We start from the raw sequence: 19,735 nt of genomic DNA on the forward strand, positions 1-19,735 counted from the left end.
GAAACAATGGAGACGTCCCTCCCCCTCTTCTGCAAAGAGGAAGAAGAACCCTGCCATCCCGTGACCACAACTCCTCCCACCCGTGGTTGAGCGGGGGCGGGGGAGGGGGTGGATCACGAGGGCATGAGTCACGCAGAGTGCGGGGGAGGGGGTGCAAAGGATAAAGAGGAGACCCTTTCTTTGTTCGTAAAAAGAGTTCGTGGGCTGAGCTCGTGGGAGTCCCGTGGCAGAGTTCGTGAAGAGTCCCATTCTGAGTTCCGTGTACAGAGTTCGTGTGCTGAGTCCCGTGGGAGGAGTAAGCTTTTTGCTTCGGAGAGAGCAGTCGTTCAGCAGCCGTCGGGTCCTGCTTGGCTTGCTTGGCTTGAGGCCTTCGGAAGCTTTTTTTTGCTTCGGCTGGCTCAGTGAAGTTCGGCTGCTGCTTTGTTTTGGAAGGAACTTGAGCCGGTTGTTTGGCTCGAGCTGTGAGTGGAGGCTTCTCCTCTTCTTCCTCTTCTTCCTCTTCTTCCTCTAATATCCTCTTCTTCCTCTTCTTCTTGGTTCATGGAGCTTTCGTTCTCCATTTTGTTTCCCGGCTTGGTGCGACGCATCGCCCCCTTCTTGGAGTTGGATCCTCGGGGAAGTGACGATCGACAGAAAGGATCGGCCCCTCATCTCACCGGCACATGTTGAGAAGCGTGGGAGGATTCGCGGGAGCTCGGGAAGGATCGCGGCGATTGCATCCAGCTCGCTCTCGCTGGAACCTGGGTCCAGACAAGTTGAAGACTACACGAGGTGGAAAGGTTCGAGTCAAGCTCTGAGTTTCAGCTCACCTGTCCTCCGAGCTGGAGCTCGTGATTAAAGGCCTCAGCCACCACTTCGTGTGTGTGTGTGTGTGTGTGTGTGCGTGTGTGTGTGCGTGTGCGTGTGCGTGTGCGTGTGCGTGCGTGTGCGTGTGCGTGTGTGCGTGTGCGTGTGCGCGTGCGTGCCCGTGCGATCGCGTGCGTGCCCGTGCGATCGCGTGCGTGCCCGTGCGATCGCGTGCGTGCCCGTGCGATCGCGTGCGTGCGATCGCGTGCGATCGCGTGCGTGCATGCCCGTGCGATCGCGTGCGTGCGTGCACGTGCGATCGCGTGCGTGCGTGCATGTGCGTGCGTCCGTGGGCCCGTCTAATAAGTAGGAACTGTTGTTAAGTGTAAATGACTGTACATAATAAGTAGACGCTTATAGTTCTTTTGTCGTGCTTTTGTTGCTTGTATAATTGCATACGTGTTTTGCCTTATTTAATTGCATGTGTTTTATTATAATAAATGTCCTTGTGTGAATGTAAACCTGCTCGTTGCGTCCATTCCCTCATTGAATGAACATTTCGTGTGCTGGGAGTTTGAAAGCCGTTGGGTTGCCGTAATAGGGGAACATTTGGACCGACGGTTCTCGGCGATTACGCCGCTCGGAATCGCGCACAGACAAGCTCGCCTCGGCAGTTTGTTCCGTACGAGTTCCGTCGAGGGTGGAATACCCCGGTAGTTGGATCACGTGGGTATTTAGGTACATTGAAGATTGGCAATCGACCCTACCCCACGTGATTTGCCGATTGGCGTATTTCAGTTCTTGTACAAGGACCCGTCGCTCGGAGTTATCCGGGCGGCGCTCTATTTTCCGGGCGATCGGTCGGGCCGACTCGACTTGCGGCTCTGTTCAGAGCGGTCGGTTGGCGGCTGACCCCCGGCAAGTAACAATATGATATGGGTGTGGTTTCCTGATCTTCATAGGGGTACAGGAATCTTCATCCTGATGAAACAGCACGTACACGGAAGGAAGGAACGTTGTTGTCACTGGTTTTGAACACGTCACCGATCTTAATTTATCACACAGCGAACAACTCCACCCTCCACTCCACCTTTTCCTAAGATCGACGAGGATAAACTTCACTCCACCCTCCACCAACCTTTCCCCAAAAATACCCCAAAACTTGAAAAAACCTCACCCCCCCTTACCCCACCTTTCCCCCCATAAAACAACCAAAACTTGGAAAAACTTTACCCCCTTTCCCCCACCTTTCCCCCCACAAAACAACCAAAACTTGGAAAAACTTCACCCCCTCCCCCACCTTTTCCCCCAAAAACCCCAAAACTTGGAAAAACTTCACCCCCTTCCCCCACCTTTCACCCCATGAAACAACCAAAACTTGGAAAAACTTCACCCCCTTTCCCCCACCTTTCCCCCATCAAACAACCAAAACTTGGAATAACTTCACCCCCTTTCCCCCACCTTTCCCCCATAAAACAACCAAAACTTGGAAAAACTTCACCCCTTTCCCCCACCTTTCGCCCCCATAAAACAACCAAAACTTGGAAAAACTTCACCCCTTCCCCCACCTTTCCCTCCATAAAACAACCAAAACTTAGAAAAACTTCCCCCTTTCCCCCACCTTTCCCTCCATAAAACAACCAAAACTTAGAAAAACTTCCCCCTTTCCCCCACCTTTCCCCCATAAAACAACCAAAACTTGGAAAAAACTTCACTCTTCCCCACCTCCCCTCCTCCTCCCACACCCTTTTGTGGTGTCATTTTCCTTCTCATTCCCATCGTCATCCCCCTCCCTCCCCACACCCTTTCGTGGTGTCATTTCCCCCCTCATCATTATTTTCCTTCTTATTCCCATCGCCATCCTCCCCCCCCCCACCATCCCTACCCCCTCCTTACACCCTTCTCCCTCAGGATGAATGCAACTTCAGGTAAGTCTTACACCTGCAAATTGTGGTTTCGGAATGTTGTTAGCTGTGAGGAAGTCGGAGGATTTAATCAGACCGCCCTTGCCAAGTTTCTTTGAAGTAATTTTACTAATCGAATAAGAGTACATTTCATTTCGAGCTTTTTCTTCGTACCAAAGTTTATTATTGTGATTAAAAACCCAGATGTAAACGTGTATTCATACTTTTATTGTTACTTCTACTTTTTCATGCTAACCCTCCAAGATCTAAAACATGCAAACTCTCCCCAAAATGAACAGTGGTAGGTCCATACAAAAGCTTGGCAGGGGGATCCTCTTGTGACAACTTCCCAAAACAGTCATTCTATTAGCAGTGGCTATAGAGAACGAAAAAGTGGGAAAGAATGATGAAGAATCCGTCGAGATACATTTCATCCGTCGGCCTTTTCCTGGGGGATTTGGATTAGCTCGTGGTCAGGACTGATAATGCCTGCGGTCCGGATGTGGACTCCGGTCCGCCATTTGAGGACCGTTGGCACTCTAATTACACATTAATCTTCGATGCAACAATGACGAAATAAACTTTTCTTACTTGAAAATTCTGCTGTGGGTGAGCAAAGAGGCTCCTTTAAAAGATAAGTTGAAGCAACACAGCACTGCAGTATAAATGTCTATCCTTATCGGTGCTCCACACACGTGATACATTTTCCGCACATGCACACCATGTAGGTCATCGTTACTCCAACTAATGAAATACAGCATGACGTGCATAAGCCCATACCGGTCTCTTTTATTAAATACCAGCAAATACAACCCATTGCTTCGCTGATGGGGGAGGGGAGGGAGAGAGGAGAGAGAGAGGAAGCTGGAGGGAGGGGAAGCTAGGAATGTGGAAAGAGCACGGAATGGTGAGGGGGGGAGGTGGGGAGAGCGATTCCTCACCAAACGTTGCTATACCGTGGGAGGGGGGGATGTGAGGAGGGGATGAGAGAGAGAGGGGGGAGTATGAAAAAAAAAAAGAAGACAGAAAGGTGAGGGGTGTAAGTGTAGTTAGAAAAGAAAATTATATGTTATGCTTCATGACTGAACACACACACACACACACACACACACACACACACACACACACACACACACACACACACACACACACACACACACACACACACAAACAAAAACAAACTCATGTCAGAACAGCTGTACACGCAATGACACAACAGAGTTTGTAAAGTAATCTGCTGGCACATCTACAAAAACTTTGATGTCCCAGTTCCAGAGAATTTGTGGGAACATGAACCTAAAGTAATCCCTGAAAGCATGGAAGCACCTACTGCTCATGAACCACCTAATGATCCCATTGAGCGTGAACATCAAAAACAAAACGTTGCGACCACAGATCATACTTGGGCACCAAAAAAGGAGAAGAAGGCATCACTGATTGAGGTGTTGATACCAGTGATTTGAACTAAACAATGCAGAAATCAAGGAAATGACCAAACACCAAGACATCAAGAATGAAGTGAGAAGATCCTGGAAGTTGAAGAATGCCAAAGTTGTTCCAGTGACAGCTGGACCTCCAGGATTGATGACAAAGAACCTCACAGAGATATGAAACATAGGGGCAGTACCCCTGGGTGTTCACCTGGTTGTGGCTGGATAAGATAACCAGGCCAACCACTGGTTGGCATGGATGATCCACAAAATATATAATTCAGAAGAAAGTAAATACCTATGTGGATGTTATTTTTAATGCCACGAGTACGGGCCCATAGGGGCGGGCCAGTATGTGCAGCCCTCTCTCGCCCCCTCTCTCCCCCTCTCTCGCCCCCTCTCTCGCCCCCTCTCTCGCCCCCTCTCTCGCCCCCTCTCTCGCCCCTCTCTCGCTCTCTCTCTCTCTCTCTCTCTCTCTCTCTCTCTCTCTCTCTCTCTCTCTCTCTCTCTCTCTCTCTCTCTCTCTCTCTCTCTCTCTCTCTCTCTCTCTCTCTCTCTCTCTCTCGCCCCCCTCTCTCTCTCTCGCCCCCTCTCTCTCTCTCTCTCGCCCCCTCTCTCTCTCTCTCTCGCCCCTCTCTCTCTCTCGCCCCCTCTCTCTCTCTCGCCCCCTCTCTCTCTCTCGCCCCCTCTCTCTCTCTCGCCCCTCTCTCTCTCTCGCCCCTCTCTCTCTCTCGCCCCTCTCTCTCTCTCGCCCCCTCTCTCTCTCTCGCCCCCTCTCTCTCTCTCGCCCCCTCTCTCTCTCTCGCCCCTCTCTCTCTCTCGCCCCCTCTCTCTCTCTCGCCCCCTCTCTCTCTCTCGCCCCTCTCTCTCTCTCGCCCCCTCTCTCTCTCTCGCCCCCTCTCTCTCTCTCGCCCCCTCTCTCTCTCTCGCCCCTCTCTCTCTCTCGCCCCTCTCTCTCTCTCGCCCCTCTCTCTCTCTCGCCCCCTCTCTCTCTCTCGCCCCTCTCTCTCTCTCTCTCTCTCTCTCTCTCTCTCGCCCCTCTCTCTCTCTCTCGCCCCTCTCTCTCTCTCTCGCCCCTCTCTCTCTCTCTCGCCCCCTCTCTCTCTCTCTCGCCCCCTCTCTCTCTCTCTCGCCCCTCTCTCTCTCTCTCGCCCCCTCTCTCTCTCTCTCGCCCCCTCTCTCTCTCTCTCGCCCCCTCTCTCTCTCTCGCCCTCTCTCTCTCTCTCTCGCCCCCTCTCTCTCTCTCGCCCCCTCTCTCTCTCTCGCCCCCTCTCTCTCTCTCGCCCCTCTCTCTCTCTCCCCCTCTCTCTCTCTCGCCCCTCTCTCTCTCGCCCCCTCTCTCTCTCGCCCCCTCTCTCTCTCGCCCCCCCTCTCTCTCGCCCCTCTCTCTCTCGCCCCTCTCTCTCTCGCCCCTCTCTCTCTCGCCCCTCTCTCTCTCGCCCCCTCTCTCTCGCCCCCTCTCTCTCTCGCCCCCTCTCTCTCTCGCCCCCTCTCTCTCTCGCCCCCTCTCTCTCTCGCCCCCTCTCTCTCTCGCCCCCTCTCTCTCGCCCCTCTCTCTCTCGCCCCTCTCTCTCTCGCCCCTCTCTCTCTCTCGCCCCTCTCTCTCTCTCGCCCCCTCTCTCTCTCTCGCCCCCTCTCTCTCTCGCCCCCTCTCTCTCTCGCCCCTCTCTCTCTCGCCCCCTCTCTCTCTCTCTCGCCCCCTCTCTCTCTCTCGCCCCCTCTCTCTCTCTCGCCCCCTCTCTCTCTCTCGCCCCCTCTCTCTCTCTCGCCCCCTCTCTCTCTCTCGTCCCCTCTCTCTCTCTCGTCCCCTCTCTCTCTCTCGCCCCTCTCTCTCTCTCGCCCCTCTCTCTCTCTCGCCCCCTCTCTCTCTCTCGCCCCTCTCTCTCTCTCGCCCCCTCTCTCTCTCTCGCCCCCTCTCTCTCTCTCGCCCCTCTCTCTCTCGCCCCCTCTCTCTCTCTCGCCCCTCTCTCTCTCTCGCCCCTCTCTCTCTCTCGCCCCCTCTCTCTCTCTCGCCCCCTCTCTCTCTCTCTCGCCCCCTCTCTCTCTCTCTCGCCCCCTCTCTCTCTCTCTCGCCCCTCTCTCTCTCTCTCGCCCCTCTCTCTCTCTCTCGCCCCCTCTCTCTCTCTCTCGCCCCTCTCTCTCTCTCTCGCCCCTCTCTCTCTCTCTCGCCCCTCTCTCTCTCTCTCTCGCCCCTCTCTCTCTCTCGCCCTCTCTCTCTCTCTCTCGCCCCTCTCTCTCTCTCTCGCCCCCTCTCTCTCTCTCGCCCCCTCTCTCGCCCCTCTCTCTCTCTCGCCCCCTCTCTCTCTCTCTCGCCCCCTCTCTCTCTCTCGCCCCTCTCTCTCTCTCGCCCCCTCTCTCTCTCTCGCCCCCTCTCTCTCTCGCCCCCTCTCTCTCTCTCGCCCCTCTCTCTCTCGCCCCTCTCTCTCTCGCCCCCTCTCTCTCTCGCCCCCTCTCTCTCTCGCCCCTCTCTCTCTCGCCCCCTCTCTCTCTCGCCTCCTCTCTCTCTCCCCCTCTCTCTCGCCCCTCTCTCTCTCGCCCCTCTCTCTCTCGCCCCCTCTCTCTCTCGCCCCCTCTCTCTCTCGCCCCCTCTCTCTCTCTCGCCCCCTCTCTCTCGCCCCCCCTCTCTCTCTCGCCCCCCTCTCTCTCTCGCCCCTCTCTCTCTCTCGCCCCCTCTCTCTCTCTCGCCCCCTCTCTCTCTCTCGCCCCCTCTCTCTCTCTCGCCCCCTCTCTCTCGCCCCACCCTCTCGCCCCACCCTCTCGCCCCCTCTCTCTCGCCCCACCCTCTCGCCCCCTCTCTCTCTCTCGCCCCTCTCTCTCTCTCGCCCCTCTCTCTCTCTCGCCCCCTCTCTCTCTCTCGCCCCCTCTCTCTCTCTCGCCTCCTCTCTCTCTCGCCCCCTCTCTCTCTCGCCCCCTCTCTCTCTCGCCCCTCTCTCTCTCGCCCCCCTCTCTCTCGCCCCCCCTCTCTCTCTCGCCCCCTCTCACTCTCTCGCCCCCTCTCTCTCTCGCCCCCTCTCTCTCGCCCCCACCCTCTCGCCCCACCCTCTCGCCCCCTCTCTCTCGCCCCCTCTCTCTCTCTCGCCCCCTCTCTCTCTCTCGCCCCCTCTCTCTCTCTCGCCCCCTCTCTCTCTCTCGCCCCCTCTCTCTCTCTCGCCTCCTCTCTCTCTCGCCCCCTCTCTCTCTCGCCCCCTCTCTCTCTCGCCCCCTCTCTCTCTCTCGCCCCCTCTCTCTCTCGCCCCCCTCTCTCTCGCCCCCCTCTCTCTCTCGCCCCCCTCTCTCTCTCGCCCCCCTCTCTCTCTCGCCCCTCTCTCTCTCGCCCCTCTCTCTCTCTCGCCCCCTCTCTCTCGCCCCCTCTCTCTCGCCCCCTCTCTCTCGCCCCACCCTCTCGCCCCACCCTCTCGCCCCACCCTCTCGCCCCACCCTCTCGCCCCACCCTCTCGCCCCACCCTCTCGCCCCACCCTCTCGCCCCACCCTCTCGCCCCACCCTCTCGCCCCACCCTCTCGCCCCACCCTCTCTCGTCCCCCTCTCTCGCCCCCCTCTCTCGCTCCCCCTCTCTCGCCCCCCCCTCTCTCGCCCCTAACAATATTCCTGGCAAGTTTCAATCCGAAGAGGAAGCATTGTGATGTCATTCGTGACGTCATACCACCGTGTCCTGTCTGGTTGACAGACAATATCTAGGTCGTTATTGGTTGACAGACATTGGTCATTGTATCACGTTATTCTTTTTATTCAATTATTGTGTACTGCCAATTATTGTGCTATTATTATTATTATTATTATTATTATTATTCTGTTATCATTATTCTGAGAAAAAAAAATGGCATGAGAAGGTGGAACGACACTTCAGCTGCGATATATATACACCTTTTCAACACTGAAAAAAGCAATAAAATGGCCGTAACTTGGGAACCGCTCATCCGATTGACATCAAACCTCGAAAAGGCACATCGGCGGGGCCCCGGCAATATTCCAGGCAAGTTTCAATGAGATCGGACCGGCGGTTGTCGAGAAATGGCGGTCGCAGACAGACAGACAGACACACATACAGAGATTGCTGGAATTATAGATAGACTAGTACGGGCCCGTAGGGGCGGGCCCATAGGTGCGTAAACGACGACTGGATTGGAGCATTATTTCAATTAGATCGGACCAACCGTATCATAAATGGCCATAACTTGGGAAACACCTGGGAAACATGCTCAGGTCCCCGGCATCAATTGTGACGTCATATCAAATGAAGAAGAATTGTGATGCCCCTCTGTCTCGCCCCCCTCGCTTCCCCCTAGTCTTGCCAGACAGACAGCCAGACACACAGAGATTGCTGGAATTATAGATAGATGAACAAACCTTGGTACATCATGCGTGATAAGGGTTGTTCTCAAGTTTCATCGAAATTGTGTGTGTGTGGTTTCAGAAACGAAAGCAAATACTCACACCCCCCCCCCCCCATTTTTAGGCAGTTCCGAAGGAAGTGACTCATAAAATGGGGGGTCCATGTCCATTGATCCGTTCGTCAGTCCGTCCGTCCGTCTGTCCACAATCAATCTTTCGATCATTATTCTGCAACCTGTGGTCAGAATGACTTGAAACTCAGAGGGATGATACTTGGGGAGATGCCACAGAACGTCCCGAAATAAAATGTCGGATTTGTCACCAATTGACTTCGTTAATTAGTCAAATCAATTAATCTTCAACGTCCTAAAACTCGTCGACTATTCATAGTTTTTGCTTCTGGTTTGGTATAATGGTTCTATGGAACAATGTCAACAGCTTGTCTGAGCGTTTTTTCCGAATTTTTGTCCAGGAGGAAAGAAGATAATGAGTCTTAATGAGTATGAAGTTCATTAGGACCAATTAATCTTCAAAGTCCGAAAACTCCAAGAGTATTAATAGTTTTTGCTTTTTGTATGGTATAATGCTTCTATGGAACAATGTCTACACCTTATCGCAGCGGTTTTTTTTTCCTGAATTTTTGCCCAGGAAGAAAGATGAGTCTTTATGAGTATGAAGTTCATTAGGGCTGGAATAAAAACAATGAATGTTAATGAATATATCCAATATCGATGAAGTCTGAACTGACCAGGGCCCATGGGCCATATTTTTATTTTTTTTTGGTACATCACGGGTGGTAAAGATGGTGGTCAAGTTTCATCGGAATTGCGTGTGTAGTTTCTGAGAAGAAAGCAAATGCATATTTTCGGGGGCAACACCCCTCTCCCAATCGACCCTCCTAGACCCCAATTTTTTTTTGATGTCGTGAACAAACTTTGGTACATCACAGGTGGTGAAGATGGTGGTCAAGTTTCATCGGAATTGTATGTGTAGTTTTGGAGAAGAAAGCTGATAGATATTTTTGGGGAAATATCCCTTAAATCGGAAATGAAATAAAGCCATGAACGCTGTTCGTCAGCAAAGCAACAGGTTGTATTTGCTTGTTCTATACTATAAGAGAGCAGTTTGTATGTGTGTGTGCTGCCATTTTTTCTCGGAGATGGCTGAACGGACCTTCATCAAACTTTCAGAGGTTCATGTTTTGAGTGTCATGGAGTGTTTTATAGTATATAGTACCTTTACGTTTAAGCCTTTGTAGCTACGTGAAAGGTCATATTAAATGATTCCCAACTTCATTCCTTGGTGGGTGGAGGGAAGTGTTTTAGGTCCCCACAATAAAAGACCATGCAGCACTGGGCAATGCCGAATACCCTTGTTAGTACGTCATACATTAGTTGATGCATTTGGGGAACATCCCAGATCCAGGCATGTATGGATGGTACAAAGCAAGGCATTTTATGTTATACTTGCAGAGTACCCAACCTATGGGTGATCATGCCTGATGTTAGCTCAATGGTTAGGGTGGTGGGCTTGGGATACAAGGATCCTGAGTTCAAATCCCACTCGGCTGTTTAATTAATACCAGGTGGGGTTGACTGCCTGTCATCCTTCTGAGGTAGGCAAAAATGAGTACCAGATTGCTGGTATACTGTGTCGGAGTGGCAACCCGTCCAGGATTGTGCCCAATGGCCAAGGTGACTGCTTAGTCAGCACCAACACTCTGCACAGAGTATGCTCCCAATGGATGGATGGCAATCTTGGTCCAAGCATGCAACAAATTAATCTGATGCATACCTTTATTTTGGCGGTGTATTGGTAACTGGCAGCTCTGTGTCGGCAAAAAAAAAATCCTGGTTACATGCACGACCTACGACTTATAATTCAAAACACTGCACTGCACTGGAAAATGTGGGGACAGGAATACTTTACTGTAAAGGGTCGGGACTTGTAATACCCTCCCCCACCTGGAGGTGGTGCGACACGATGCACATTTACATAGAAATTTTGCGTCACCCTTCGCAACCCCCCCCCCTTCCCCAACACCACCGGCAAAGATGAAAATACCCCGATACATTAATTGGGGTCATGATGACACTATGTAGCAAGTGTGGATGTAATCTGCCCAGAACTGTAGGAGGAGTAGCACGACAAACAAACAAACACATACACACACCGTCCATGACTTATATTAAAGTTAGGATTTGAGAAAAAAAAGTGGGGGGGGGAGTAATTAATGTTATGCCCCATAATCAAAAGAGTGGGATGGGTCCTCCCCCCACCCCCTCCATCCTTAACCATACCCATTATTTCCCTCCAATTCTCATTCCCATACTCTCCTCACCCCACCCCCCTCCATGCACCATCCTCCCTACCTTTCCCAAATAATAATTAAAACTCGGAAAAACATCCCCCCTCAACTCCATCCACCCTTCATGCTGGTTTGTCACTTCTCCCATGGTGGTGGTTTCCCCACTCATCATTATTTCCCTTTCCTTCTAATTCCCATATCCCCCCCACCACCCACCACAACTCCCCTCCTTACACCCTTATCTCCGCCCCTCCCCCCCCCTTTCTACCACCAACATGTGCACACAGGTTACAGAGCATTACTTTGTATCAACAGTGCTGGGAGGGTACTTGGCACAGGTGAGATGGCCAGAATGGCCTTTTCTTTGTGTCTTTAACATTAACTGTATACCTGTTTACCTGTGCGGTATTTCAGAGGGCTGTGGTATTGATATGAGCTGCTGCAGCACAGACAAAATGTCTTCCTTTGGCTGAGATACCGGTACATCCAAAGGAATCGTTTATTGCGACATTCTTGTCTTTGACTTCTTTCTTGTCTTCCTTTTGATGGGTACCGGTCCTGATACAGTTTGGGTGAGGGGAGGGAAGGTCAGTGTGGTATTGTGGTGCGAGTAGAGAGAGAGAGAGAGAAAAAAAATGTGAGGTATGAATCAGTACGTCAGTAATGCAACTTCGTCCTTTGCCAGAGATCTCTGCCTACCTCGCATCCACCGGCTGGCGCTTCAGGCTCAGCGCAGCCCGGACCTCCGCGAAACGTGTGCCTCGGTACAGCGCAACGGGTCTCCCTCTGGTGGAATGCAGGTTCCGATTCAGTCAGAAGGCACCAGTAGCGCCCGCGCTCCGCCTTTTATCCCACTTGAGCGGAGTGCAGTCTAGTGGAATCGAAGCTCAGGTGTTCACCTCTGATCCCACACAGAGCGTTTGGATTTGTGCACTTTCTGAAGCACCGCCTTCTTCCGCTGTCAACCAACTCTCGCCAGTGTCCCCTGCACCCACTGCTGTTCTTTGCAACGAGTTTTCCCGCTTGCTTGTGCTCTCGCCAAAGTCCGCTCAAAGGCTACGACCTTCTTCCTTGTGCTTTGTGGGTCACTGGATGTGAGGGTGTTTAATTAAGGAGTCTGTGTGTGGTGGAAAAAATATGGCTGACCAGGGGAACCATGGATAGTGTTACACTCATGAGGTTTATTGTTTCATGATGGTGCACTCAGGCTGGGCGTACAACGATGAGAAGCTGTGACCGTCAGGCTGTACCTCGTGTAAAATGCCGGTTCGGTGTGGCACCAGAATAGCTCCTTTCTTCCTTCCTTTCCTTACAATTTTATTTTATTCTTCGGTTAAAACAAATCTTCCTTATTGACCTCCCTACTGTGGTGTCGTGGTAGGGGTGCTTAGAAGGCAGACACGAGCGGAGGAACAGTCGAGCCCGGCTTTGTTGCACCAGCGGGAGCACGGGCGTACTTTGCCCGCAGCTCTCCTTTATTACGTACTCGATGCACTCACGAGCCGCGGCGACTACGGCACCCACTACAACGCCTCAGGCGGCGCGCACTCCTTATATCCCTGGCAGACACGATGATCACGCCGACCACTCCCCCCACCATCATGCCCTGCCCCGCAGGCCCGTAGGCTACACCACACCTACCTCGAGGGCTCTACATAATTTCTTTAGGAAAAGAACCATGACGGTGCACGTGGCATCGTGTAGTAAAGAGGAAGCGTGAATTGAAGAGAGGAAAAAGTGTGGGAAAGAACGCAGGACACACAGTCTGGTTGTGATGAGAAACTTGACCTGGAAGAGATATTTGAGGATTTGAGCGATCGCTCCGAGGGCTGCCTGTTGGAGGCACCGTCTGTGTTGAAGAGGCTGGTGTATAGGAGAGCATCTCGGTGCACATGGATCGTGTCGTAAATAGAGAAGGAGCACAAGCGTTTACTACTCGTATTGTCTGACCGACCTGAGGCAGAGTGCGGCTTCAAGGTGTTGCAGGAATTGCTCCGGTTCATTGGTTGGTGAAGTTTGAGAACACATCCAGAGAGAGAGAGAGAGAAGGGTGGTGGTGAGGTGCCTTCCTTATGCCCTGTGGCTGGGGCAAAGCTGCTGAAAAGTCAACTCAAACAGGCCTGAACTCCCCCCTACCCCCACTTTTCCTCCACCAATTATTTTATTTATATGTCGGATAATATTTATTTGTTATTTCGTCGTCGTCCCCCTCCCTTCGCCCTTGGGATTAGTTAGGGATATCTGGTGGGCCGTTTTATTGTCTTGTCCGTATTGTCTTGCCGCCTGTCTGTCCTTATTTAATTACTTAGTCATTACCATCACATATCAATGGGATTTCTCATCAATATGAGTTATCTATTGCTTGGTGGTATGTCCTGTGTTTTCTTTGCCCTGAATAAAGGATTTGCATTCATTTCACCGTTTTGAATTTTCGTTGCATTACCAGATTTGCATACATTTGCATACTGTGTGTTGAAGAGTGGAGGGCTGTAAATTTGCATCAGCATTTAGATGGTAACTTCGCTCGGTCACATCTGACTGATTATATGGAGCAACCGCACACGGGCAACGTATTGGTCTCCTGAGCACGTCAATTAGAACCTCCGGAGCAATCAGGCTGTACCCCGAGTCCTTTACCCAGGGGTCAGGTGATAACGGTGAACTTGTAACAAGTACGAGGATTGCTCATGTCTCAAATGTGTCTGGAGAGATAAAGGAACCGAATTGGAGCTGTGTGTCTCACTGTGTCTGGAAAGAGAAGAAGAATTCAATGATGTGTCTACAATGCGCAATGGTTACCAAACCCATGTGGTCTGTAGATTTCTGGTGATGGGAGGTGGTGCTCATGGCTACGAAATGGAAGGAGGAAGAAGAAAAGTTTTCTATAGCCCTTTACAATGCATATCCATCACGTTTTCAGATATCATGCTACATGCCGTTTTATATCCCCATCACTCATTGGTGAAGAATCACAGAAAAAAATTTCTCGGATCAGGATTCGGATCTTCAACAAAATGTAATCATTTCATCCTTGTTGCACACCCAAGCTCTCCACCAAATTTCTTCCATAATCGATCCACAACTTTTTGAGATATTTTGTTCACAAAACAAACACACAGGGTTGAAAATATAACCTCCATCTGCCTTTGGTGGTGAAAGTAACTAACGATGGGATATTACTGTCTCGGGAACTTCCATGCTTGGATGTGTTCTCACCGGGAGGGTGGGTGGGTTCACAGAACCGCCTCAGTATTATTATGAGTAATCAAGGTATCATTCATTATACAGGTGGTCTTATTGGGGCCTCAGTGAAACTAGCTTGTCAATGGCATTGGAAAAGGCCGACAAGTTGGTTGAGATGGTTTTCAGGAAGCAAACTAGAACTCGGCACACCAAATTGGGATGGAGGGGTACAAGGGTCAGATGTGGAGATGATGTATGGTTTGAGTAGTGTTAGTTTGTAGTCTTGAATATGGAAGAGGAAGAGGGTATCGTTTTTTTTTTTTTCCGATTAAGTGTGAAGGATGCCTGGTGTTTGCTTAATGGTTCGGGTGGTGGGCTTTGGATCCTGCTGGGCTGTAGAATGAATACCAAGTGGGGTTGACTCTGCCTGTCGTCTTTCTGAGATCGGCGAAATGAGTGCCAGCTCGCTGGTATCCTGTGTCGGAGTGGCGACCCATCCAGGATTGTGCCCAATAGCCAAGGAGACTGCTTCGGCAGCATCAACGTTCTGCACAGAGTATGATCCTGATGGATGGATGAATTGGCCTGGGGCTGAGAAACACAGCAATCCTAAAAGCTTCCTGCAGGGAGGATTGCAAAACTATCGAAGTGTTCAGTGTTGAGGTGGCTGGAGTGATACCGTAGAGAATGTGGATGGCACGTCGTCAGGCCATGGCATGAGATCATTAGTGGTGCATGTCGGAGTAAAACGGATAGACAAGCTTACTCTGAGTAGTTGAAACATAAATGCAGATGAATGGGTAATCTCTTGGAAAAAAAGGGGTTGTGGGCTGATGTTTCCTGATAACTTTCTTAGAAGAGGAAAAGGAATACAAAGAGAAATTATGAAGCAGTGGGAAGGTTTTACTGGCAAAAGGGATGTTTTGTCATTTTGTGCCAGAACCTGGACATTCTGGTAATTTCTGAGCATGGCTGTAAGCGAATGGGAGTAGCAGGGAGGAGTTGGGATATGGGATCAGTAAGAGTAATAGTTCAGGTGTGGTTATAGGAGATACCACGAGGTGGTGATGAGCAGCAGTCTTGAATGGGCATGAGATGGGGATTTGGTTCTTCGGAGGAATCCGAGATTTTGTCAAGGCCTTGTCACTCTGCATTGGTGGACAGTTCCAATGGTAGGTTTCATGAACTGAAAGTCACGCAATGCACAGGGAAATTTGACGCAGAAGGAGGCCATTCACAATTGCATCATCAGTTCCTTCCTCAATACCTTGCCCATCCACTATCGACTTTTAAATCCGGAATTCCTTCCTCAATTCCCACCAATAAAGTCGATAAAGGTATGCTAACCATCATGAGAAGTAAAGTAACGACCTTCAGATTGTTAGGGCATTGTCAAGAGGAAAGGTGCGGAGAGACTCACTTGATTAAAAAGCTATTGTACCTTCTTTTATACACCTGACATGTGCATATCAGTTTTGTAAAATAATTCTGTTTTTCCAACCCGACCTCGTGTCATACCACACAGGTCTCTCTCCACATTTATCCAAGTTGTATTCGACTTTCATTCAATCCCCGTGTGGCCATTTTCTGATTTTCTATCGAGTAATTACAATGTGTGATAAACTGTTCTTTACATGTCTTTGCAGAACTTCAAGATGTTCTTTGACAACCAACCTCATGGTTTACTTGCCAAGGTGAACCACACGAGTGTCGGTGAGAAATACTTTTGTTGCTCTCCCTCACGGTCCCTTCCGTATTCCTGTGTTGCGAACTATGGGGTTAGCTATTGTGCATGTGTTATGATATGTTGATTTTTATGTTTCATTTATGAGGGCTGGGAGGATCACCTCAAGGTATGTGCCCTTGCCTATTGAGCTGTCTTTCCTGATATTCGAATCCTGACCCAGCTACAAACTGCCACCCTGGTGTTTCACATGCAGGGTGAGCCATCAACATGTGTGCCGTCCTTCGGAATGATGTTTAAACCAGGTGTGCCACCTGCTCGCATTAGTTTGTGGACATCAAGAGATCCCACGGTGTCCTTCGTGACGAGTCTGTTCGTCATTTTTCATCTCATACCTGACCTGACCTGTTATGTCACTGATGGAAATTTGATGGAAGGTTTAGGGCAGTTTACCGAATAACAGACAGTGCTGTGACTTGGCTGTCCAACTTGGACTGTGATATGTGAGCTGTAATTTGTCATACGCAAGAAAGAGAAGAAGAAGAAGAAGAAGAAAAACAGCACTCATAGCTCCCACATACCGTCTCCCTCCTTTCCCAACATGATCAACAGCAAAGATCATTTTGAACTTACCCTGTACATTTACAAGCCCCAGATATGTCCTTCCTGTCGTTGTTAAGAAGCACATAATCCAGATAAACAGTCCATTCGCGATGAGAAATCGGTCGGTGGTTTGTGTAGCACGTGCCTGTCCCCTCGGGCCTTGCACCAGCCCACATGGTCGGGAGATTGCAGTAGGATCAGCTGCCCATTTGGTGAGCTGAGAAAGTTCTCTAAGTCTTTCGTTGTGCAGAGGTACAGCCCTTTCTCAGGTACTTGTTCAATTACTTTTGTCTTCGTTTGGAAGCTTCGTGAACTATTTTAGGTAACAATCCTGACCCCGGACACAATATATTTTGTTCGCCCCAAGCACGGCAGTTTCCATACAGAGAAATGCATGCGGACAGAGAAATCTGGGACAGTATGTCATTTTGAAAGTCGTGTATTGGCATCCTAATTATGGCACATATTTATGCATATTAAAACGGCGTTTGTCCAAAGAGGAAAACCCCCTTAGGAGGAGAAGAAGATTGAGACCACACTCTGTGCATAGCGTTGGTGCTGCCAAAGCAGTCTCCTTGGCTTTTGGGCACAATCCTGGACAGGTCGCCATTCCGACAAAGTATACCAGCATGCTGGCACTCATTTTGCCGACTTCGGAAGAAAGACAGGCTGAGTCAACCCCACCTGGTATTAATTCACAGCTGAGCGGGATTTGAACTCAGGACCCTAGGATCCAAAGCCCACCACCCTAACTATTAAGCCAACACCAGGCATACCCTCCTTGGGGAGGGGGATATTATTGGTTCACGAGCACCAGCCAGAGTGACCACTATATTCGTTATGTCTGTGTGTCTGTCTGTGTGTCTGTCTGTCCAGAGCATAACTCCGTGGACTTTGATCCGATCTTGATGAAACTTGGTTATGTGTTCGATATCAATGTCTAGTTGTGTTTTCCTGGATGAGGGTGTGCTACACCCATTGTGGGCGGAGCCACACCAAAAAAATTAACCATTTTTAGGGGGTAGTCGGATTTAAAATCTATCTTCTCCGAGGAAATTGACTGAATGGAATGGGTTCTTCAGTATTTGAACAGCAAAATGAATTATCTAAAACTCGTCGTTGTCCGATTTTTCATTTTCGTCCCAAGGTCAAGGTCACAAGGTCAAAACTTGGAAAATTGCGAATTTTGACTTAATAAATCATACGACTGCCCAAACTTTGAGAGATAGGATGACAATATTTTTTTATGCATAATCTTGAGGTCATTCCCCACCTAAAGTCTTAAAACCATTTTGCTCTATCTCGAACACCTTGCCCGTGGCGCCCCCTTCAAGTTTGTTTTTACGCTGATTTCATCAAAGTATGGATAATCCGAGGAGTGCGAAATGCCATATAGCCTATATGACGTTATATTGTTCCTGGAATGTTCCAGAGGAAGTTTTGCACCAAAGGTCATAATCCTTGACCTTTGACCTTTAAAGTTCACAAAGGTCAAATTTTCAAAGTTGTGGGAATCGAACCGGGTTTTCGACCTTCTTCGACGAACTAACTCCAATAAGCTATAGCACGTATCCTGTTTCCTTATTTTAATGTCCACAACATGTTTTGTGACCTTTAAAGGTTATGCAAAGGTCAAATTTTGAAAGTTGTTGAACGAAACCGGGTTTTCGACATTTTGCAGCCGTTTATTGAAGGCCACTATAATTAATTATAACTTTGTCAAAAATTATCACATTGTCTCATCCTTGACTTCTGAAACAATCTACATCGTCAAATACCGCTCGTGAACCATCATCGTCTTCAGACTTGTTTGTATTAATATTGTTTTGTAATAACATTGATGTGATGCTATTGATATATTAATAGTTGTTCGCGTGTGTTTCTGCAACAATCCTTCCCACCGGATTGGTTGGACAGCCGGGCCTGACTCCACGCACCTTCATCCTGATGAAAAATCTTACAGCCGCCATTTTGATTGTCACTGCTCTGCAAAACCCAAGACGCCTCGGAGCCGTCGTATTCACAATCGCGATGCACTCCCTATACATTTTCCCTTCATTGTAAAACGACTAAATCGACAGTTAAAAGGACTTTGAGCCGATAGGTGTCGCAGGCCTTGTGAAGATCAACCTCGGCGATCGAGACGACGGTCTGTTAACTTATGCACCACCCAAATAGCTATGTGGAATTCTCTCGATCATAATTTAAAGCAATGGTTCTAGAAATTTATTTGGGGTCATTATTTACTTTTTTTTTAGATTTTCAATTCAAAATGTTAGATTTTTGCAAAATGTTGTCGAAAGAAAAACATTGAAACCGCGTGTGCAAATTACTTCCGGCTGAGTAACAGACGGTTTTCACTCCATTCCACTGCGCATCTGCAGTATCCTTCCACAACACACACCAAGGGTGATTGGTCTCTTAAGCCTGGTGTTGACTTTGTGGTTCAGGTGGTTGGCATGGGATCTTAGGGTCCTGAGTTCAAGCCCTGTTAGCTGCTGAATTAACACCGGTTGGGGTTGATTGCCTCTCATCCCTCTGAGGTCAGTGAAATGAATACCAGTGTACAGTTTAAGGGCACAGCATCAGTGGCACAACTGCGCCCCAACAAAATGAGTGCTACCCAGCAGTCAAGCTGCCATATGCAAGAAGAAGAAGATGGGTCTCTTGATTGAGGACGATCAGTCTATGAACGAGAGCGGCCATTGTGTAAAGCAGGATGCACACAACTTGCATTGCATATTTCTTTACAAACCGAGCTGTTCAGATTAGCTATTAAACACCACCTCGTACATGATGAGTGCGGAGACCCGAGAGTGTTTCACCAAGCACACCTCATATCAAGAATCTGTGACGGAGTATAACTTTATTTGCACAGTTAGACATTATTAAAATATGTTTGCGTGGCAAAACAAGTCCTGGCGATTGTCTGCAATCTCTGATTGCTCTTTGTTGTTACTTTTGTTTTCAGAAGTGGACTTGGCAAATTACCACAACAAGCTATCTATGCACCTTAACATGGATTTCACCCAAAGAGGAAAACCCCCTTGGGGAAGGGGATGGGGGAGAATTAAGTCGCTACATCCTTCATTGTGTGACCCTTAATCCTCCTGTCGAGTTTCGTCGAGATTGGTGAAGCAACGACCGAATGTTCAGACACCAAATTGCATATTTTAGTGTGATGTCACAAACATACATTATATTTTCTATGTACCTCATTTTTGTAGCATCTTCCTCTGAATATTTCTGCCTTTACTGTCCCACAGAGGTGCCTCTGAAGTCTGTTGATGTGACGGTAACTGCTCGTGGTTTTGTCGCCGACGTTGCGGCCGAGCTTGCTTACGTCAACAGTGAGGCACAAGCGGTTGAAATAGAGTACGTGTTTCCCATTGATGCCGGCTGGTCAGTGTATCGCTTCAGTGCTGAGATCGATGGAAAGGTTATCAACGCAGAGTTGCAGGAGAAGCAACAGGTGGGATGTTGGGCAATGACTTCCTGCTTTTGGG

At 49.6% G+C, this 19,735-nt stretch overlaps 1 protein-coding gene across 3 annotated transcripts in view; it reads left to right on the forward strand.

Annotated features, from left to right (window-relative positions):
• LOC147012375 (von Willebrand factor A domain-containing protein 5A-like) overlaps positions 1 to 19,735 on the forward strand; it is a 162,992-nt gene that overhangs the window by 1,598 nt on the left and 141,659 nt on the right. The window contains exons 2-4 of one of the 3 annotated variants that reach the window (XM_085856470.1): positions 11,047 to 11,097; positions 15,589 to 15,655; positions 19,496 to 19,701. In XM_085856470.1, the coding sequence (XP_085712596.1) occupies positions 15,598 to 15,655; positions 19,496 to 19,701 (264 nt within the window). In that variant the 5' untranslated portion in view covers positions 11,047 to 11,097; positions 15,589 to 15,597. Of the gene's footprint in view, positions 1 to 11,046; positions 11,098 to 14,878; positions 14,898 to 15,588; positions 15,656 to 19,495; positions 19,702 to 19,735 lie in introns of those variants that run through there. The other 2 variants (XM_085856467.1, XM_085856469.1) reach the window with 2 other exon arrangements.

This window comes from Eptatretus burgeri, chromosome 15 (assembly GCF_056783735.1).
Source record: "Eptatretus burgeri isolate ZD-2024b chromosome 15, Ebu_testis_v1, whole genome shotgun sequence".
Taxonomy (NCBI): Eukaryota; Metazoa; Chordata; class Myxini; order Myxiniformes; family Myxinidae; genus Eptatretus; species Eptatretus burgeri.